Raw genomic sequence first — 20,779 nt, forward strand, 5'->3', positions numbered from 1 at the left:
CTACTTTGTCACCTCTGGCAACCTTCTCACTTGACAAGGGTGGACACTGGCTTAGAGACAGGAAGAAGCTTGGTAAATGTGCAGTACTGAGAGCAGAATGGCATCCAGGCAGGTATTTGCAGACTCCAGGGATTGGGATCCTCTTCCAGGACCCCAGAGAAGTAACCACCAAGCATTAGAACATACCAGGAATTTCTCACTACGGTTATTACAGGCAAGAAGTAGAGGGCAGGGATATCTGCTCTGCTCAAAGAAGATTCTGTCTCTCAGAGGCTGCTGGTGGATCAGGTTACCCACTTCTGACTAAGCCTAACTGAACAGAGTGGAGGGGACAGCATCTGCTGACAGCAGCTCCTCTGCCTGCAGCCAGACATCCAGGCTTACACACATCTATGATCACTAGGCCCCATTTAGAAAAAGAGGCTGGCCCAGAGCATACAATGGTCTTTTCCACAAAACTGAAACTAAATGTCTGCTTGATTCCATAAAGGTGCTGGTATACCTAATAATGTTTATAGTATTTAGTCATTTTCTTCAGTTGTAACATTTCCGGAGGTCTTTCCAAGGGCATGCTAGAAGTATTTAACCACAGCCTCCCCCTTGGCCAGCCCAGCATTTGTTTGTTTCTACTCTGCTCATGAAGCTTCTGTGCAGCTGGGGCAATGGTGAGTCTTGGCATTACCACACTCTCTGCAAACTACACATACCCAGTGCTCAGTCCAGCCTGGGCATAAGAGGGAGGGCAGAGGCATCCTTGCTGGAGGTTGCATAGGCACTGCACCGAATGCCTAGTCTAGTCAGAGCTCATTTCTAAGCCATAAGGTTACAACTCAGACTTAAGGCTTTCCACTTTGACTTTCTCCTTTAAGTCTCTCCAGATCCACTATTTCAACCACACATATACAGGGTGAAGAAAAGAAACAAACCTGAAATCTGGTTCAGGCATTGAAGGACCCAGGAGCAGATCCTAGTCAGAGCAGTGAAGGAGGGTGCTGCCTAGCATAAGGGAGGTGGCCACAGCTCCAAAGCAGAGCCAGAAGAACCCCAACACTCCAAACTTCTTGGAGAGCAGCCTCCAATAAGCCCTCGGTTGCAATGTGACCTAGAAGAAAGACTCCAGGCCAGGCTCTGGGGTCTATTCTGAATCTTGGACAGTATCTTTGGAGGCATGTAACTTTGGACCAGCTCCCCCACCTCTTAGGACCAGGTTCCTTCCCCAATAAGGTCTGGGGTCATTCTGAGTTCTCACATCCCAGCAGCTCTTGAGTACAGCCTGATGGAGCCTGAGTATCCCAGCTGATGACAACAGCCCCTCCATAGACACGGAAAGCCCAAAGCAAAGCATGGCAAGTAAGAATGGGTCAAGATAAACACCCTTTAATCCAAACGAAGGGACAAGCCACTCTAGTTTAAGAAAAAGCCAAACTAGGGTTTGACCTCGTGGTATAGTGCTTACCTAGCGTGCATGAAGCCCTGGGTTCAAATCCTCGGTACCACATATACAGAAAAGGCCTGAAGTGGTGCTGTGGCTCAAGTGGTACAGTGCTAGCCTTGAGCAAAAAGAGCTCAAGGACAGCACCCAGGCCCTGAGTTCAAGCCCCAGGACTGGCAAAAAAAAAGAACAAGCCAAACTACCAAAACATTTTTCAATCCTAGTCTTTAAGAATCTAAGACAACTGAAAAGGAAATTCACATCATTTAAAAAGACTCGATCCTAAATCTAAGTAATATATCCTCCCGGAAGAGCCGAATTTCTAGGCTTGGAGACCATGCAGGGCAACTCGCTCCTCGGACTGAGGGGAAAAATCAAAACCCAGAGTGGGCCAGCCGGGTGGCCAAGGTCACAGGTGAGCATGGAAGGAGCCCAGGTTCTGGATCTTCGTATGGAGAAGAGACACAGGGCTGCCCTGCAGTGGGTCTCCAGAACCCGCTCACAGGGGAGTGGCCAGTGGCTCCTGCCGCCCCAGCCCCAAACCGCGCGCGCCCGGGCCTCGGCCACCCCCCCCCCCCCGTCACCTCCCCGGCCTCAGCATCCCCCATCCTACAGCCCCCCTTGGCCTCGGCCCACAGCCCGGCCTCAGCATCCCCGTCCTACACCCCGCCCCGGGGCCCACCCCGGCCTCAGGCCCCCTCCCCTCGGGCCTGGTCCGCCCCGCGGGGCCCACGCACCTCCTCAGCCTCGCCCGGCTCCGGGCCTCGCCCTCTACCCCACGCCCGGCCCGGCCCGCCCACGGCGGCCGGGGCCCACGCACCTCCTCGGCCTGTTTGCGCAGCGCCTTCTCCCGCTCGTACTGCGTGAGCAGCTGCTCGTTGTCCTCGCGCAGCAGCTCCAGCTCCACCTCGTGCTCCTGGTTTTCGCTCAGCACCGAGTCCAGGTTCTCCAGCACGTTCACCACCAGCGGCATGAGCTCCTTGACCACCTCCTCGTCGTAGCAGTGGATGAGGCGCTCGAACTCGCGGTAGATGGAGCCCGCCAGGCCCGACACGCGCTCCGACATCACCGAGCCGGAGCAGTAGTCGTCCTGGTACACCACCACTCCGCCGCCCTCGTCCATCTGGATCTCCATCATGGTGGCCGCCAGCGCGGCCCGCTCCGGCTGCCCGGGTCCGCAGGCCGCAGAGATAACGGGACAGCCGCTGTCGGCTCAGGCTGCGTCGCCGCCGCTGTCCAGGCCGCGCCCGTCACTCGCCTGCCGGAAGTCCCGCCCCCCGAGGGGTGGTGCTGCAGCGACCCACGCCCCGCGTTGCGCGCGCGATGACGTCAGAAGCAAGCCGCAGCGCTTAGGGCCTTGCTTGGCCTCGACTCGCGGTGCCGCCGCTCCTCTGCTCCAGTTCGCAGCTTTAGCGCGTCTCCGGGGTTCTCACTACCTTCCGCGGTGGGGCTGATTCGTTCCGCCCAGTGTCCTGCTCGACCCCGCCCTCTGCACTCCCCTTCTCTGAATGGGCTCCTGGTTGCCTGGGATTTACCTAGGGCAGCGCCGGTCCTGTCCCTTGGATGTATATGTGTTATTCTGCATGAACGCAGGACTTGGAATGTTCAGCTCGGCTACTTTGACTCCCTATCAGACCTCTTCACCAACTGATAGTTTTACTCCTGTCTCTCTTCAGCTAAAAGGGTCAGATGGGATAGTCACGCTTATTTTCTTGTGTGCCTGTACTGAGGCTTGAACTCAGGGCCTGGGCGCTGTCCCTGAGCCTTTTCAGCTCAAGGATAGCACGCTAAGCTATACTGCACTTCTGGCTTTTTTGGTGATTAATTGGATTTGTCTCAGACTTTTCTGCCCTAGATGACTTTGAACTGCAATCCTTAGGTCAGTCTCCTGAGTAGGTAGGCTCATACCTGGCAAGACTAAGTTCTACAGGGCAAGTGAAGTGATGGGAGGGGAATTTTTTTTTTTAAACAAGACACATCAATAGCTTACCCTTCACTTATTCTGCTCAAATATTTGGGTATTCTCTAGATATGGGGGAGGAAGCTAAATCTTTTAACAGTGGAAAGCCCCAAGGAAAGAGCAGTCATTGTTTTCTTCAGAATGGATTGCCAAGAATAAGCACAGGCATGTATGCACACAAAACAGACCAAGACTGTGTACATGGTTACTAAGTTTAATTCAATTATATCCAATTCTACTTCATAAAAATAAAATGTTCCTATCAAAATTGCATTGTGATGTGAGGACAGGTTTTTATACGGCTGTAGAAAAAAAGTTGGCACCAAATGCACTTAAAAGAAGTTTTAAGGCTTAAAAATACAAACTAGTAATTTCTCAATGTAACAAGGATGTGAGAACAGTATTCATCCATACACAGGCATTCCAGAGGCCCCATGCAAATGATAACCTCACCCACAGGCCTCAGCTGATCCTTTACACTGCTTAGGCTCTAAGCCCAACCCACAGCCTCACAGGAAGACAAGAGGAAGGGAAAGTAAGGCAGGACACTCTGCTGCCCAGGGAGTTGAGGATATTTGGGCTGCTGCTGTAGGTTCCCCTTCATCCAGAAGTCCCTATGACTGGATTATCTTCCACTGGATCAACACAGTAATTAATGTTGGATTTCTTCTTCGCAATCCGACTCAGAGTTCACAAGTAAAATTCTCATAAAGAAAACAGTCACAAAAAGGTTCATTGCTACCATCAGAGTACTTGCTGGTAAGTTAAACAAGTTACTGTGTTTTGGCTTTAAAAAGTTAAGAATCATTTAATTTCTTTTAAACAGGGAAAAAAAATGCCCTGAATTTGAAAGGACATCCTTATAAATGATTTTAACTAGAACCCATTTGCAATCTTACAATCACATGAAATACTTGTTTCTTGGCTCCAGAGTCTGCAGGGCAACTGAAGTGGGTAAAAACTCTTTGGTTGACAAAGCCCCATGCAGACCTCTCAATAGGTCAGTAATAGCAAATAGAGCTCCTGCAGGCACTTATGAAGCTAAGTAAACATGAGTGTGACTATACAAGGTGTTACTTTTGTTAAGCTTAATAATGACAAGGACACCTGGAATTTGGCATGAGCTTTGCAGACAGGAGCAATAGCAGCACCCAGAGTGTCTCCTGTTAACTGTTATTCAGGGAAGTGGGGGAATGGAGGCTGCAGCCCTTCTGGGCTGCGCAGAGATCTCTAGCAGGCAGAAGATGCAACACAACTTGCGCAGGCCCACTACCTTTGTTGGCAGGATATTTAACATCCTGGCCAAAGGAGCAGAATTTGTGAATGTGGTCCAGAGGTTTTTGAGCTTTCCACAGGTGGCTGGAAAAGCTCCTTTTCTTCTTTGGTGTGCCTGCCCCCAGATGTTAGAACTCCTCCTGCTCCCAGATGTTAGAAATGGAGTGTATAGGCATATATGAGAAGCTGATATTTAAAAACAATTTTTCAGGTATTATTAAAGAAACGAACCTACAAACCCAAGGTTCTCAAGCATGTCTTTTCCCCATCAACTACAGAACAAAGCAAGGAAGAAAACTGATTAAGACCAGTACTTGGAAGTATCTGGTTTTTCAGTCCTGCAGAGGCTAGGGGGTCTTGTGTAGAAAGAACTGTGGAGAGGAGGCCTAGACTTAGGGTTGATGAGACAAACACAAAGAACAATCTAGAAGTAAACCTGTCATGACAAGGAGCAGAACCAGCCCCCACAGATTTGTATGTGAGACTGGGCCATTGTTTTAGATTCAGGAATGGACAACTCAAGAGAATTAGTGTGTAAAAATCTTCCACAAAGCAGGAGACTGAGACTGGCTTTTGTTGACTGCTGTCAAGAAAAAACAAGATGGTTCAAGAAGACTGCAGGAAAATACATTGGAAAGGTGTTGGGGTTTGCTGGTAATCTTGGAAGGGAAGGCCATTCTGGTGGTAGCACTTCCTACCAGGGAATGTTTAAGGCAGAGAGACCACCAGCTTCCTAGTGTTTCTATTTACGTTTCACCCCACCCCACCCCACCCCCTAGAGACAGACAGGTTGTTTGAGTTTTCTTATATCCATTCCTGGATGCCTGACCAGCCAAGGACCAACCAGGACAGGGAAGGCCCTGCCAAATTTCTTCTCCCATCTTTGTTTTGCTCCATTCAGAACAACCAATGCATGGATACCAAGAATCCCATTTTCTCCCTAAATGTGTTTCTCAGCAGTCTAGAAGGCAGTCTTCTGTGTGGCTCTTAAGAAGGCAACAAAGCCACTGAGCAGCCAGCCTCCTGTGCAATAACCCTCTCCCACCCACGTTTGCTTTAAAGGAAACACTAACATTCAATACTCTATCTCTCAAGTGTCTGCTCTGGCTATAGGCAAAGCAGGAGCTTCTCAGTAGAAGGAGATGCTGGATTTGCCTCCTGGAGGATTCAGGACCTTGTTGTGGGAGCGAGGCCGGGGCCCCAGCCTAGGCTCGTGGCTATCCACTGCAGGTGTGGGCTCAGGTGCTTTCCCATGGTCTGCTCTGGAGTTGCCCTTCTCACCAGGTTCTTCTTGGGGCAAGGTGCTTGTTGCAGCTGTGAAACAAAGCCAGTACAATGTTTATTAGTAGTTTATCAAGCAAGCTGCACTACAGTCAGTATCATAGCAGCTCATCAAGCCTTCACATGGTACCGGTAGAGAAAGTAAGCCAGGCAGAATCTCTCTTGCGCCAAGAAAACTCAGCTTTATTAGCAGGTGCAGCTTTGGAACTGTACTAAAGTTAAGGATGATTAAACACTCCTAAATGTCTTCCTTTATAAGTTACCCCCCGCCCCCCAACACCAGTACTGGTGTTTGAACTCAGGGCCTCATGGTCACTTGACTTGTTTGCGTAGCTGGTTCTCTACTACTTGGGCCACACTCCAGCTTGGCATTTGGCTGGTTATCTTTGGAGGTGGAGTCTTATAAAAAAGTTTTTCTTAATGATGAGGGAAGAAAAGCTAACCCTTGTGCCCCTGGTCTTCCTCAACAAGGCACACACTGTGCTTGCTTGGAAGGTACAGTGGAACGCTCCCTTCTGTTCTGCCAGGAACACGACCAACTCGCCCAAGGTGACATCACACAGGAGAAACGCAGGGATCAAGCTCACCTTTAAGGTCAGATTTTGTGGCTTCTCCTTCACACAGAAAAACATGGTCCTGTAACCAGACAGACCACCAGGTCAGTGCTCATTCTAGTGGACAATGAAGACCAGGACATGAATGATCCGTTTAACTTAAAGCAAACATTTTATTAGCATAAATTAGTTTATACAAGAGGCATTCCACTGTGATATTTCCATATAGCGTAACCATATCTCTGTATCCCTCTTATCTTCCCCTCCCTCCTTATAAACTAATCTTAACAGATTTCACTGTTCTACTTTCATGTATACATAAAGTACTCACTAATTTACCCTCTTCATCCCCCTGCCTCAGCTACATTTAAAACTTGATTTTATCATAAGTGATTTAATTGTTAGCAGTAGAGTGCTGGGCTAGCCAAGAGTCTGGGTTCTATGCTGACCAAAACAGAGCAGAGCGACTCACATTATAATTCCTCTGTAACCTGCTAACTGCTACAATGATATCATCCGTCTCTCACCCACATCACCTCCTGTGCTTAGATCCTGCCAGTCCCTCCTTAGGATATTTTAAATCAAATTCTAGATATTTTATTTACCCATAAATATTTCAAGATTTTTTTTAAAAAAATATAGATTAAGAGTACTGATCAAGAGGTAGAGAGGAGCTGGGCTCTGGTGGCTCATGCCTGTAATCCTAGCTCCTCAGGAAGATGAGACCTGAGGATTACAGTTCAAAGCCAGCCTAGGCAGGAAAGTATTAATCCAATTAATCACAGAAAAAGCTAGAAATGGTGCTGTGGCTCAAGTGGTAGAGCACCAGCCTTGAGTAAAAGAGCTCAGGGAAAGTACCCAAGGCCCTGAGTTCAAGCTCCATGACCGATAATAAAGAGAGAGAGAGAGAGAGCATGCCCAAGAGAGCGCATGCTTGCCTACCACCCACAAGTCCCTGGGTACACTTCTCAGTACCACAGAAATCAAACCAACTGCTGGGTGCTGGTGGCTCATGCCTATATTCCTAGCTACTGAGAAGGCTGAGATCTAAGGATGGTTGGTTTGAAGCTAGCCCGGGAAGGAAAGACCGAGACTCTTATCTCTAATAAATTACTTAGAAAAAGTTGGAAGTGATGTTGTGGCTCAAGTAGTAGAGCACTAGCCTTGAGCAAAATGAAGTTCATGGCCATGTGATGCCCAGGCCTTGAGTTCAAGCCCCAGAACTGGAACAAGCAAATGAACAAATCATCGATCAAATTTTGTAACAGACCATATTTTGGGATGCGAACTAACAAGAATGTAATGACTTTCACTGCATGAAGAACTCCAGAAATGGTTGAGAATTTTCTTTGGCTGCATGTGGTGGCTCATGCCTATAATTAAGCTACTTGGGAAGCTGAGATAGGAAGTACTGTGATTCAAGGCCAGACTGGGCAAAAAGCTCTTAAGACCTCCATCTCATTCATTAAAAAGCTGAGGACTCTGTACATGACCTTTATTTTTATTTTTTTAATCTTTATTGAAAAGGTGATGGGGGGGGCTTACAATTACATAAGTAAGGTAATGAGTACATTTGTTTTTAAATACTGTTACCTCATCCCTCATTTTCTCCCGCTTACCCATCCCTACTTACTCCCTTTGTCCTGCTGTTACTGTGATTCTCTTTCCTCTCTACTGATTAAATAATTTTACATAGAAGACACAAGATACAGGAAATTAAGATAAATTAAAGAAAAACAACAGCTATTTACATCACCTTTATTTATTTATTTATTTATTGGGCCTTGGACTCAGGGCCTGAGCACATATGTGGTACTGAGGAATCGAACCCAGGGCTTCATGTATGGGAGGCAAGCACTCTTGTCACTAGGCCATATTCCCAGCTCCTACATCACCTTTATAACAAAAGCTGAGTGGACAGTGTGTGCCTGTCATGCCAGCTATACAAGTAAGCACATGTAGAAGAATGACAGTTCAGGCTGGCCCAGGCTAGAAACTGAGACTTCATAATTGAAAAATAACAAAAACAGGGCTGGGAATGTAGCTTAGTGGTAGGGTGCTTGCCTAGCATGCACGAAGCGCAAGGTTTGATTCCTCAGCACCATATAAACAGAAAAGGCCGAAGTGGTGCTGTGGTTCAAGTGGTAGAGTGCTAGCCTTAAGAAAAAAAAAAAGCCAGGGACAGTGCTCAGGCTCTGAGTTCCAAGCCCCAGGACTGGCAAAAAATAAATAAATAAATAAATAAATAATAAAACAAAAGAAAGATAACAAAAACAAAAACTGTTAAAGTGACTCAAGCCGTAGAGCACCTGCCTAACTGGTCCAAGGCCTGGAGTTGAAGCCCTACTATGTCCATGATAGTTTATGCCTATAATCCTAGTCACTCATGAGGGTGAAAGCCAAGATTAAAAAGTCTGTGAGACTTTTATTTCCAACTAGCTAGTAGGAAAGTTGGAAGTGGAGCTGTTACTGAGGCTCAAGTGTCATCCTTGAGCAGGAAAGCCAAGTGAGAGCTCCAGCCAAGTTCTAGCCCTTGTAGTGACACACACAAAAAAATTTTCAGTTTTAGAGAATTAGGCTGTGTGTGTGTCTCTCCTGGGACTTGAACCCAGGGACTAGGGCACTGTTTAACTTTTTTGTTCAAGACTAGTGTTGTTCAACCACTTAAGTCACAGCTCCACTTCCAGTGTTTTGGTAGTTCCTTGGAGATCAGTCATGGACTTTTCTGCATGGGCTGGCACTAAACTGCAATCTTCAGATCCCAGGCTCCTAAGTAGCTAGGATTGTATGCAGGGGCCACCTAGCTATTTCTGACTCACCTTTCCACTGAAGGTGTAGGCCCTTAGGACATTAGATTATGGGAACAGACTGTGAGTCAGGCTCTCCATTTTGGTAGAGCTCTGAGTTTTAGGCTTTGTTCCTATGTCTGGGGAAATCATAGACGCAACAGAGGAAACTGTTTTGTAAATTCCTTAGGGACAAAGTAGCTTCAGCATTTTGTTTCCAACTCTCTTTTGATCACAAAAACAAGTGAAGAAGCATAGTTTAAAAATGGCAGTAATAAAGTCCTGACCTTTAATACAGCTAAGCTCTAGCCAAAGTAAAGCACAGAAAAGTCTACCACCACTCAAACTACCACACATTAGGCTAGACTATGCTTGCTCTGGTACACAGAGAGCTAGGAGTCAAGCCTGTACCTCAAGCCCAGGGGCTCACAGATCTAACTTGTACTTGCTCAGTCACTCCACTGTTGAGGAGACTGTGCTCATCTTGTCCCTGGGGGTGTTTGCTGCATCAAAGGTGTCTGGAATGCTGTGGCCATGCACACACAGGTAACAAGTACAAAGATCTGTTTCCTATGGTGAAGAATCCACCAAGAGCCATCATCTGTCTTTCCAAAATGAACAGTATAAGGCTACATCTGTGTCAAGCACTGTCCCCATCCCTCAGGCACACAGGGAGAACAGGAAGAGCAGCACATTGCTCACCAGCAGAACCGCCTCCCTGGGGCATCACAAGGCTAAAACCTGTTCCCCGGGGTGACTCAGGGGAGCTCCCAAACCTAACGCAAGGCAGACAACACCCAGGAAAATTGGTGTCATCTACTTTGTCTCTTCCTAATGTCATGTCATATCTGCCTTGGAGCCTTTTCTAAGAATCTGGCTCAACTTTTGTTTTCTTTCATGTCTGCTATCTGAATGTCATCCATACCTTGGGTTTGTTTGGGTGTGCCAAGGGTGAAGTGGCAGTGACTGGGGACCCAAAAATGTCACTGGTCTTCCCACCAGGTGGGTTCAGACGTTGCCGGGTCTGCACAGGAGTTGATTCGTCAAAGATACCACTTCCTTTCCCCCCTGCAGAAACAACCACAGAACACTGAGCACCACAGCAGCCATCTGCTCTTTCTTCACATTTGTCTTTGTTTTTTTTTTTTTTTTTTTGGCCAGTCCTAGGCCTTGGACTCAGGGCCTGAGCACTGTCCCTGGCTTCCTTTTGCTCAAGGCTAGCACTCTGCCACTTGAGCCACAGCGCCACTTCTGGCCGTTTTCTGTATATGTGGTGCTGGGGAATCGAACCCAGGGCCTCATGTATACGAGGCAAGCTCTCTTGCCACTAGGCCATATCCCCAGCCCATCTTCACATTTGTCACCATGTTCGTTACCTCTCACCTCAGTGCAGGTACTGAACTTGCTGCCAACCGGGTGGGATGACTGGACATCCCAGCCAATCCCTTTACCTGGGCCGGCTGTGGCCTTCATGTCTCTATCAGCCCCTCGATCTAGGCTGGCCTCTAGAAGGGACCGCACAGCACATTCCCCTTCTCGAGTTTTCTGAACACCTAACTATTCAAAGCAACTAACGTGTATGTCACACAGAGTTCTAAAGCTAATAAAATGCCCTGTTCAAGACAAACTTGTAATCTGGAAAATAACATTTACTAGACATTCTGATCTCATTCTGCCTGTGACTTCCAATGATGACTTGGTATTTCTTCAATTAAAAGAAATGTAACATCTTTGATAAAAACGTGCATCTCTGATAGAACTTGTGGACAGACAGCTGAGGCCTGGTGGATCTGACACAAGAATGCTGGGACATCTAAGGCAGAAAGACAGCTACTGTATAATACCAACTGATACTGTCCTTACTAAGCAGACATCAAGGATCGACCTTCCACAAAGCACTGTTATGCCAAATGGAGGCAGGTATCAAAGTCAAAGCCTTGGTACTCCATGAATCTACAAAATAAAAAATACTTCACTGAATACCTGTGTGGCTCTAAAAAAGACACTTGGCCTTTCTCCATATTCAATCCCCATCTGTAGAGTAGGGAAAATAAAGTTCTTTCTCTGAGGGTTGTATGAAAATTCAATGAGATGTGACACAGAACAATGCCTAGGATGTAAACATTCAACAAGTATCAGCTACATTTTCTATATAGCATAAAGAAACACCTGCTTTACATGTTCTATGAACAGTCTAAACAGCACCAAAACATCTTAATATAAAAAGGATGTATCTCATCTGCTTGTATTTGGTAAGGAAAAAAGTGATTCCTCAGGCCAGGTGCCATGGCTCAAACCTGAAATCCTAACCACTTGGGAGACAGAGATTAGGAGGATCAAGGTTTCAGCCCAGTTGGAAAACGGTAAGATAATACAAGGCTCAACAACCGAGCATTTGAGCCTGTGATCCCCCTAACTCAGGAGGCACAGTACCCGACATAGAGATCCTACCTGAAAAATAACTAAAGAAAAAGGGGGTTGGGGGTGTGGCAAAGTGCCTGCTTAGAAATTGTGATGCCTTGAGTACAAATCTCAGTACCACAAAAACAGAAAAGTAACCAGGAGCTGAGCGTCGGTGGTTCATGCCTATCATTCTAGCTACTCAGGAGGCTGGGATCTGAGGATCATGGTTCAAAGCCAGCCCTGGCAGGAAAGTTCATGAGATTCTTATCTCTAATTAACCACTAGAAAACTGGAAGTGGCGCTGTGGCTCAAAGTGGTAGAGCACTAGCCTTGGGCAGAAAAAAAAAAAAGCCTAGGGACAACACATATGCTCTGAGTTCAAGCCTAGGACTGACAGAAAAGGAGAGAAAGACACACACACACACACACACACACACACACACACACACAGAGAGGAGAAAGAGAAGTAATCAGGAAAGAGAAGTATGTATTAGAAGGTGTAGGAAATCTAAGGGTATATAAGAAACTATAAGGAATCTAAGAAGCTATAAAGAGTTCTGTCTTTAGTTTTCTACTTTCAAGTAATTACATTTAAAAGTGATGAGCAGGGCTGGGGATATAGCCTAGGCGCTGTGGCTCAAGTGGCAGAGTGCTAGCCTTGAGCGGGAAGAAGCCAGGGACAGTGCTCAGGCCCTGAGTCCAAGGCCCAGGACTGGCCAAAAAAAAAAAAAAAGGTGATGAGCACCACTTGAACCATGTATAGGAGGAATACAGGTGCAGGAGCAGGAACAATCCACCAAGCTCTCAGAGGGGTGGTGTGGAGCACGGAGTGTCAATTTCTAGAGGTCTAGACTAATGCTACTAGGAAGTTTGTAACTGTGCATGGCAAGTACAGGCTTGGGCTGTGCATCTGCCTTGTGGGGGGAGAGGGGAAAAGAAGTTTTAGGGACATGTTGGATGGCCTCATTTAACATCAAGGTTATTACAAAACATTCCCAAGCCCCAACTATGGACCTCCCAGGGATCCAGTCTGGAAACTAGACACCTGTGCTTTGTGAACCCAGCACAGAGTGGGGCAAAGGACAGTGGCTCTGGGCCAAGGCTGCTGCTAGGAGGAGAGTCCCTGTTCTGTCACTTATTAGCTGTGTGATCTTAGGCAAGTTGCTTCACATTCTCAATTAATTCATAAGAATCCCTACCCAGGTGAGGACTGAATCTAAACAGTTGATATGGGCCCAGTGCAGCAGTGTGTCCTGCAGGCACCCCTCAGTGAGGCTCCTGGCCTTGCTAGCCAATGTGTCTTGACTGCCAGGCAGAGAGAGGCCCACTCCCATTATGTCATTCCTGGTCATCCACAAAGGCTTACATCCAAACTACACACTGTTACCTTGAAAGATGGCTTGAGCTTTGAAGCAAGAAAAGATGCCTAGGGATGGGAATGTGGTTTAGCGGTAGAGTGCTTGTCTAGCATGCATGAAGCCCTGGGTTCGATTCTTCAGTACCACATAAACAGAAAAAGTTGGAAGTGGCGCTGTGGCTCGTGGTAGAGTATTAGACTTGAGCAAAAGAAGCTCAGGGACAGTGCCCAAGTTCAAACGCTAGGACTGGCAAAAAAAAAAAAAAAATTTAAAGCCTAAATTCACTCATAATTTAAGAAAAATAAATTCAAGGTAAGCACTATATTGGAATACACAAGCACATACACATACGTTAGGGATAAACCACAGGGCTTTGCAAGTTATCAGTATCTGTACAACCTCTGAGCTGGGACTCCATTTTAAGAAATACATCCAGATGGATGCATTCAGGAGGTGAGGTTATGGCATGGGCACTGGAAGCAGGAAACTCAGATCCAAAAGCTCCTTCTGCCACTAACAAGGGGTGGGACTCACATGCTTTCCTATTACAGAAACTTCTTAGAAAGTAAAGTTTTTGCTTTCAGATGCTGCCACAGGACAACACTACTGCCTACCTCCTAGAGTTGTGGTGAAAAACAATGTGTGAAACACTTAGCACAGACCCTGGAAGACACTGAGCAAGCCCTACTTATGGATCATCACCGTCAGGTAAACATAGAAACAACCAGTAAAGACCTAGACAAGCAAGTAGTGGGGAACGGAGACTCATGAAGGGAGGAGAAAACACACTCTACCTCTGCCTGTTTTCTTCAGACTCTTGAGCTGGATCACTACAGACACTGTGCTCAGAACCAGGCAGGGTCTCAACTTCTGGGTGAGTACAACAGGTGACTATACTGTCAGGCTTCACAGACTATATTCTGGAAGAGCCGCTGGTGGATGGAAACAAACTCCAAAGCCACAAGATGCACCACCAAAGTGGTGCTCTTACCTCCTCCAACATGCTGCCAACTCCCAGTCAAGGGTTCCAGGCTCCCCACCAGGCATTAGAGTGCCGGTGGGCATGAGGTTCTAAAGGACAGGCACAGGGGTAAGCTCTCCAGGAAGCACCACACAGACTGGCTCTCAACCTACCCAGCTGCTTTGAGCCCGAGTTGACCTTGCATACAAGCCACTCTGATGTCCCGGTGTGGTGGCTTTACAGGGTTGGTTATTCCTGGCCTTAACCTGAGCTGGACATGGTGAGAACATCAGTCACTTAAAGAGGAGCTGCTAGTGTCTCTACTGACCACATTCCAACAACTCCAATGGCTACCAACCAATAAACAAAAATTTTACTTATTTACATTTGGTCAAAAAACATTTGTACCCAGAATTGGAAGGAGGTAGGGAGCAATTCTTGCTCTGGTTCTAACATTATGATCACATCTTAGATCTTTTAAGGATGAAACAAACCCTGCTATTGTAGAGAAGCTAGTTCCTTTTCTCCCCCCACCCTACTTTCTTTTTGAAACAGGGTCTAGCTATTTAATCCAGGCTGGTCTCAAAATCACTATCTTCCTGTCTCAAACTCCAGAGTACAGGGATTATAAGCATGTATAATCACATCCAGTTAAAGCAAGCCTTTTGAACTCATGACCTCACAGCTGCTCAGCTGGTTTGCTTACTTGCCTAGGGCTCTAACACTCAAGCCATACCTCTAGTCAGTAATATAGTGTGTGTGCCCGCAAATGTGTGTTTAAGTAGGTCCTAGGACCTGAACTCAAGTATTTGAACACTGTCCCTGAGCTTTTTCGCTCAAGGCTAGTACTCTATGTGAGCCACAGCTCCACCTCTGGCTTTTTGGTGGTTAATTAGAAATAAAGAGTCTTAAACTTTCCTGCTCTGGGTTGACAGGAAGTTATGATCCTCTGATCTCAGCCTCTTGAGTAACTAGGGTTACAGTCATGAGCCATAGATACCTATTTTTTTGTTGTTGTTGTCTTCAGTTAGGTCATGAAGTCTTACAGACTTTGCCTGGGCTGGCTTCAAACTTAGATCTTTCCTTTCTTGATCTCAGCCTCCTGAGTAGGTAAGCATAAGCCACCTATGCCCAACTTAAAGTTTTCCTAGCAAATTATTTTCTTCTGTAACCATTAGGATAGGCAATTAGTGAAGAACTGTGTCTATCTAGAGTTCCAATTCCACTGAAAGCCAATTAGTAACACCCTAAGAATGATGGGCTGGGACCTGAGGATCACGGTTCAAAGCCAGTCCAGGCAAAGAAGACTGAGACTCTTGTCTCCTATTAACCAGCAAAAAGCCAGTAGAATAACTGTCTTGAGTGAAAACCCAATACCCACATACCCACACAGAAAAATGTTTGAGAGCACAAATATTTGCATGAAACTTCAGAATTTCCAAGAGTCCAAGAACCAGACTCCTACCATTCAGTTCAATATCCTCAGTTCCCTCACTCAAAGTGTCTGATGAGTAGTGGCCATTTGTGTGCTCAAGCCATCTTCACAGGGGAGAAAGTGACGGCCAGGATACGGAAATATAACCCTTTAATCCCAGTGCTAGGGAAAATGACACAGGAAGATTGCTCAAAGTTTTTGTAATCTGGGCTACACACCAAGTCCCCGACTCTAAACGAACAAAGAAACAGCACGTTATTTTCAAAGGAACAATATAAAAGAATCGGTAGAGGCCTAAGAAAAATATAAAAACTACAAAGGTTTATACCTGGGGGGTTTGTCCTCTTGGGTATGTTCTGAGGTCCTTCGGTTGGTCCAAAAATATTAGATGCCATTCTATTAGGCCTGCTTGAAGGAACTGCTTCCTCTGAACTTCCAAAAATATTGCTTGCTTCTCCTCCTGGGGGCTTCATGGTCCTGTGAGCACAAGTAAACAAACATCTGCTTTACACTCTCAGGAATCACAAGATTGGTGGTGGTGGTTTTTCCCACGAGGCCAACACTAGATAGGAGAAATGAGAGTCCCCAATGAGTACGACAGTATATGCTGTGATAACAGTATTTAGGAGGCAGAGGCAGGAGGACCAACTGGGCTACACAGTGAGACAATGTTTCAAACACACATGTACAAAAGTCACAAGGAATTCACATTTTTAGGAGCCACATTATAAAAAGAAAAATCAGAAATTCATTCTATTAGATGTACATTAAGCTATTATATGAAAAATGAACATGAATAGTATAAAAGGCATGATTAAAGAACTGTTCTGTTCTTTCCATGCTTCAATTCCAGTGAGTAGCTTATGCTTGGTAGCACATCTCCCTCCTTACCACCTATATCCAAGGGCTGGGAGCCACAGTGGCCTGGGATTGCCCTGGCAGAACTCAGCTGCTGCAGTGGGGGTCCGGTCTGATCCGTGGTTAAGTGTGTGTCTTCTAGAGACCTTTAGAGAAGTACTAGCGTCCAGTCTATGTGTAAACTGCAGCCTGCCTGAATTATGATTCTTCTGCTTCTTGAATGACTTATAGCAAATCACTTATTTCTCCTTTCCTCAGAATCACCATCTGTGAAGCATTCCTGACTTGGGGGGTTTGCCAAAGGGGTCCCTACTAGGATGATAGTCTGTGGTCCAACACTGGTGTAAGAGTGAAATGCCCAGAACTGGAATGTTACAGAAGTACCTACTAGGACCAGTGTGTATTTGATACCAAGACATATGGAATGAGTATCTTCTCAAGGCATCTAGTTAGATTTAAAATTCATTCCAGAGAGAGAATCTCCAGAAACTGAATTTTAAATCAGTGTGTGAGCCCCAAGGCCTCAGCAATGGGAGTGTCTGACCCAGATATTTATTTATTCATTTATTTATTTTTGCCAGTCCTGGAGCTTGGACTCAGGGCCTGAGCACTGTCCCTGGCTTCTTTTTGCTCAAGGCTAGCACTCTGCTACTTGAGCCACAGCACCACTTCTGGCCATTTTCTATATGTGGTGCTGAGGATTTAAACCCAGGGCTTCATGTATATGAGGCAAGCACTCTTGCCACTAGGCCATATTCCCAGCCATGACCCAGACATTTAGAACTACTTGAAACTAGTGGACTGAGCCCCCCACAAAAGCTAAGAGTGGCGATTAGGCCTCACTGGAAAACTATGGGGAGTTACAAAGGAATAGGACAATAAAAATGTTTTCATTCCCTCCAAAGGGCCAGGAGCAGTGGACAGTAAATGGAGCATTCAGATTCTCTGCCACAAGGGAAGACAGAAGAAAGTGAGGAAGTCATATGCTCTATGGAGTGTAGACAATGTGCCACCCACACTCCAGCAGAGAACCTCTGCTGACTACTCAACACCATAGATGCCAGGCACATACTGGCAGGCCTTTGAGCTGGTACCAGGTCCCTATCGGCTTGCAAGAAAGGGAAAGCAGATGTGTCAAACCTGCCTTGTTCAGCAGTTAATTATTCCTTGAAAAAGGAATTTATGAATTTAACAATAACCAATAACCAGGCTTAGAAAGGGACTTAACAAGACCTTAGACATATTGCTGGTGGACAAAGCCAACAAGTTTGTGTCCACTTATAAATCACACAGCTCTGGTTATTAGTCCTATTTTTCTTACCTAGTTGCAAGTCTAACATGCTTGGGTTTAATATTTCCAGAGAACACTGCAACCCTGCAATAAAACTGCTAAATACAAAGACGAGTGTCAGCAAATCCTTTGACCAGAACTTCATAGTTAAGGGGAAAACCAGTTGTGTCAGTGGTTTGTGCTGCATGCAAGAGTACAACCAAAAAAAGTACAAAAGGTTCCTGCAACTCCCAAGCTGTCTCTGGGAGAGGAGAGACCCAAGAGGAAAGTGGCTGTTACTCAGATGAAAAACTTTTGGAGTGGTGAAATACAAGATTTTAAAATTCCGAATTTTAATTTGAAAACAAGCATAGAAAAGGAAAGTATAGTGCTATAGCAGGTTTTGGCCTGGGAACCTGGTCTGAGGCCATCTCCATCACAAAGGTAGTGAGTGGGGCCCAGCACAACAGGTTTCACAGCCTTCAACAGCCATGCAAGTGCAAGCAGGGTCTGAGTTCAATAGGCCTTTCAATAAAAATAGGACCTACAACAATGACCCAGTGTGGCCTTGGGGAAGCTACAAGCACTAGTTACCACAATGAGACTATGGGGGAGGGGAGAGATAGCCAGCCCAGATACTTAAGGACAAATTTTCAATGATCATGCACACTAATTATTTTTGCCTTTTATAATACGCCTTTTGTTATGTTTTAGTAAAGATATTCAATAAAGGAAATGAGGCATATGTCTCTGAGAATGCTCAGGTGGACCGTGCACTGGAGAGGCAGAAAACTGATTATGTGGACCAGTTCAAAATTGCTCAATTGCTTGTTTTGGAAAAGCTTTTGGGGACAAGTGAGGCTTGGAGAGAAGATGTGAAAAGAGACTTGGCCCAATCCTGTAACAAATATCGAAGCTCGGCACCTATTGGCTCACATCTGTAATACTAGCTACTCAGGAGGCTGAGATCTGTAGATAGTGGTTTGAAAAGCCAGCCCTGGCAGGAAAGTCCATGAGACTCTAGGCCTATTTTCAAAGTAGAAAAACCTTAGCACAAGACAACCCTCAGCAAAAAAGAAGTAAACAAATATAGAAAGATGAAGGGTCAGAAGGAAAATCGTGGAAGGGTAAACTGCAGCCGCAGCTCTCCTTTCCGGAAGAAGGCGGTGTGCCTCAGGAGACCGCAGCGGCCCGCCGCCCGGCACCCGTGCACACTCTAGTGCCCGGCAGAGGTTTCCAATTAAAAGGGCGGCTTGCCGGGCGCCGGTGGCTCACACCTGATCCTAACTACACAGGAGGCCGAGATCTGAGGATAGCGGTTCAAAGCCAGCCGGGGCAGAAAAGTGAGACTCTTATCTCCAAATAAATAACACGAAACCAGATGTGGAGCTATGGCTCTAGTGATGGGAGCACCAGCACACACACACTCAACACTCAAGAGACAACGTCGAGGCCCAGGGCTCTAGCGAGCCAGAGATCTGTCCCGCAGCTAAGTGCTGCAGCACGGGGAGACCCGGGCCGCCAGTGCCGGGCAGCTCGCGCGGACGAGGGACCCCGGCAGGACCCGAGGGGCGCGGCGGCATCGCCAGCGCCGCTGCTGGAGCGCTCCCACCGGAGCCCACCGCGCCCGCCAGCCCCTCGGGGCTGCTCCACCGCTGCGCCCGCCCCTCGGTCCTCCCGGGCCCACTCCGCCCGCCGCGCCCGCCGGCACTCGGTCCTCCTGGGCCCTTTCCGCCCGCCGTGTCCGCCGGCCACTCGGCCCTCTCGGCCGGGTGCGCTGGCCCCTCAGCCCTCCCGCGGCACACGCCGGCCCCACGGCCCCAGCGCGCGCTCCGCATCCGGAGGAGAGTCACTCACGACTCCGCTCGCATCGGGGGCAACTCCAGCCCGGCCCGCCTGCCACGTGGCCGCTGCAACGCTCGAGCACGGCTGCTCGCGCCGGCTTAAGGGCCGCGTACCTGGAACTCGGCCGGCCAACCTCGCCGTCCGCACCCTGGAACATGTCGGCCGCGCCCCACGCTTCCTCAGCAGTAGAGACGCGGTTCCCGCCCGAACCAGCGCAGGTATCCTGGCCTCCCCGCGCCCGTTGGACTTCCTGCGCGCCAATCACGCGCCCACAGCCTATCGCCGCGCAAGGGTCCACCCCCCCCTTACAGCCCGCCCCTTGCCCCAGAGAGGCTTGCAAGGGTCGGCGTCGCGGTAGTAGTGGATTGGCCAGAGCAGACGCCGCTCAAGAGTACGCTGCGCGAATTGGCCTACAACTTATCCCGCCCTCTACCATGGGCAAGTCCCTGCGGCCCCACGAGAGCCGGTCCTAATTGCAGGGCAGGTTGAGGAGGGCGAGGTTCGAGGCACCTGTTACGGGCCGTGTCTGGAGGTGCCTGGCACAGAGCACGGAAGTGGCGCCAGGGCTACCCTAGTCTTACCTCAGGGCTCACCAGGGCATACTGGCGCTAAACACTGGCACGAGACACTCATTAGGTCAAGTATTAGTATGTATTTATGCACAATAAAAACATTTACATTTTGAACTGGAAGTTTAAACATAAGCTTAACAGCTTTTATTATATTAAATAACCAAAACACCTTATTCCCCAAATTGGTAAAGAATAAATAATATAATTTACAATATGGTACAAAAAATAATCAGGAAGGGCAGGCATTCTGCTTTATAATACACTATATTTATATCTATAAGACAAATTCACATCTCAAACAAGCCGGAAACCTTAGATGATATGGCTTAACAATTATTAAAGCAAACAGCACTGAGTTCTGTGGCCTGGCTGCAGCGCCAGCCAATGATCCCATCAAGGAAGAAGGGGCAGGCTGGTGTAGTGCTTCCAACACTGGACTGATCTAGGACTGACTGGGAGATCAGGACCACACCTAGGAAAGGTGCATTGTGGGGTTTCTTAGCTTAAAAAAGTATTTCATTTTTAAGACAAAGTGCGGTATTTTCTTATGAATGCATCTGACAGAATTGTGATAATCAGCAGTTGTACCTGTTTTGCTCCTCCCTGGCTTGGTCTTGCAGAGATTTTGGACTTAAAAGAATTATGGGGTGGTCTAAAGATGCTAGTAGACTTTCAAAAGGGAGCTCCCCCTCCTGCCAGCAAGGAGGCTAACACGTGGAATGAACAAGGAACACTCCCATGATGAAATACAAGTGTGGGATATTACATTGACTGGCTGATGTCATGCCC

At 47.2% G+C, this 20,779-nt stretch overlaps 2 protein-coding genes across 17 annotated transcripts in view; both read right to left on the reverse strand.

Moving 5' to 3' along the window:
• The window catches only part of Mapk8ip3 (mitogen-activated protein kinase 8 interacting protein 3), a 40,133-nt gene extending 37,435 nt beyond the window's left edge, over nucleotides 1-2,698 (reverse strand). For 14 of the 15 annotated variants that reach the window (XM_048332009.1, XM_048332004.1, XM_048332001.1 and 11 more), the window contains exon 1: nucleotides 2,253-2,697. In XM_048332009.1, the coding sequence (XP_048187966.1) occupies nucleotides 2,253-2,570 (318 nt within the window). In that variant the 5' untranslated portion in view covers nucleotides 2,571-2,697. Of the gene's footprint in view, nucleotides 1-2,252 lie in introns of all 15 variants that reach the window. The other variant, XM_048331998.1, reaches the window with a different exon arrangement.
• An 892-nt stretch (nucleotides 2,699-3,590) lies between these two features.
• Jpt2 (Jupiter microtubule associated homolog 2) lies at nucleotides 3,591-19,647 on the reverse strand. Of its 2 annotated transcripts, none has more exons than XM_048332035.1 (5): nucleotides 19,532-19,647; nucleotides 15,774-15,922; nucleotides 10,214-10,356; nucleotides 6,536-6,584; nucleotides 3,591-5,981 (listed from the first exon to the last, which is right to left on the reverse strand). In XM_048332035.1, exons 1-5 carry the CDS (start codon nucleotides 19,573-19,575, stop codon nucleotides 5,797-5,799), a joined length of 570 nt encoding a protein of 189 aa, XP_048187992.1. In that variant the 5' UTR covers nucleotides 19,576-19,647; the 3' UTR covers nucleotides 3,591-5,796. The 2 variants fall into 2 exon arrangements, with proteins under 2 accessions (XP_048187992.1, XP_048187993.1); XM_048332036.1 differs by lacking the exon at nucleotides 19,532-19,647 and adding an exon at nucleotides 19,431-19,505.
• Nucleotides 19,648-20,779: the final 1,132 nt, after the last annotated feature.

Source organism: Perognathus longimembris, chromosome 23 (assembly GCF_023159225.1).
Source record: "Perognathus longimembris pacificus isolate PPM17 chromosome 23, ASM2315922v1, whole genome shotgun sequence".
NCBI classification, from domain to species: Eukaryota; Metazoa; Chordata; class Mammalia; order Rodentia; family Heteromyidae; genus Perognathus; species Perognathus longimembris.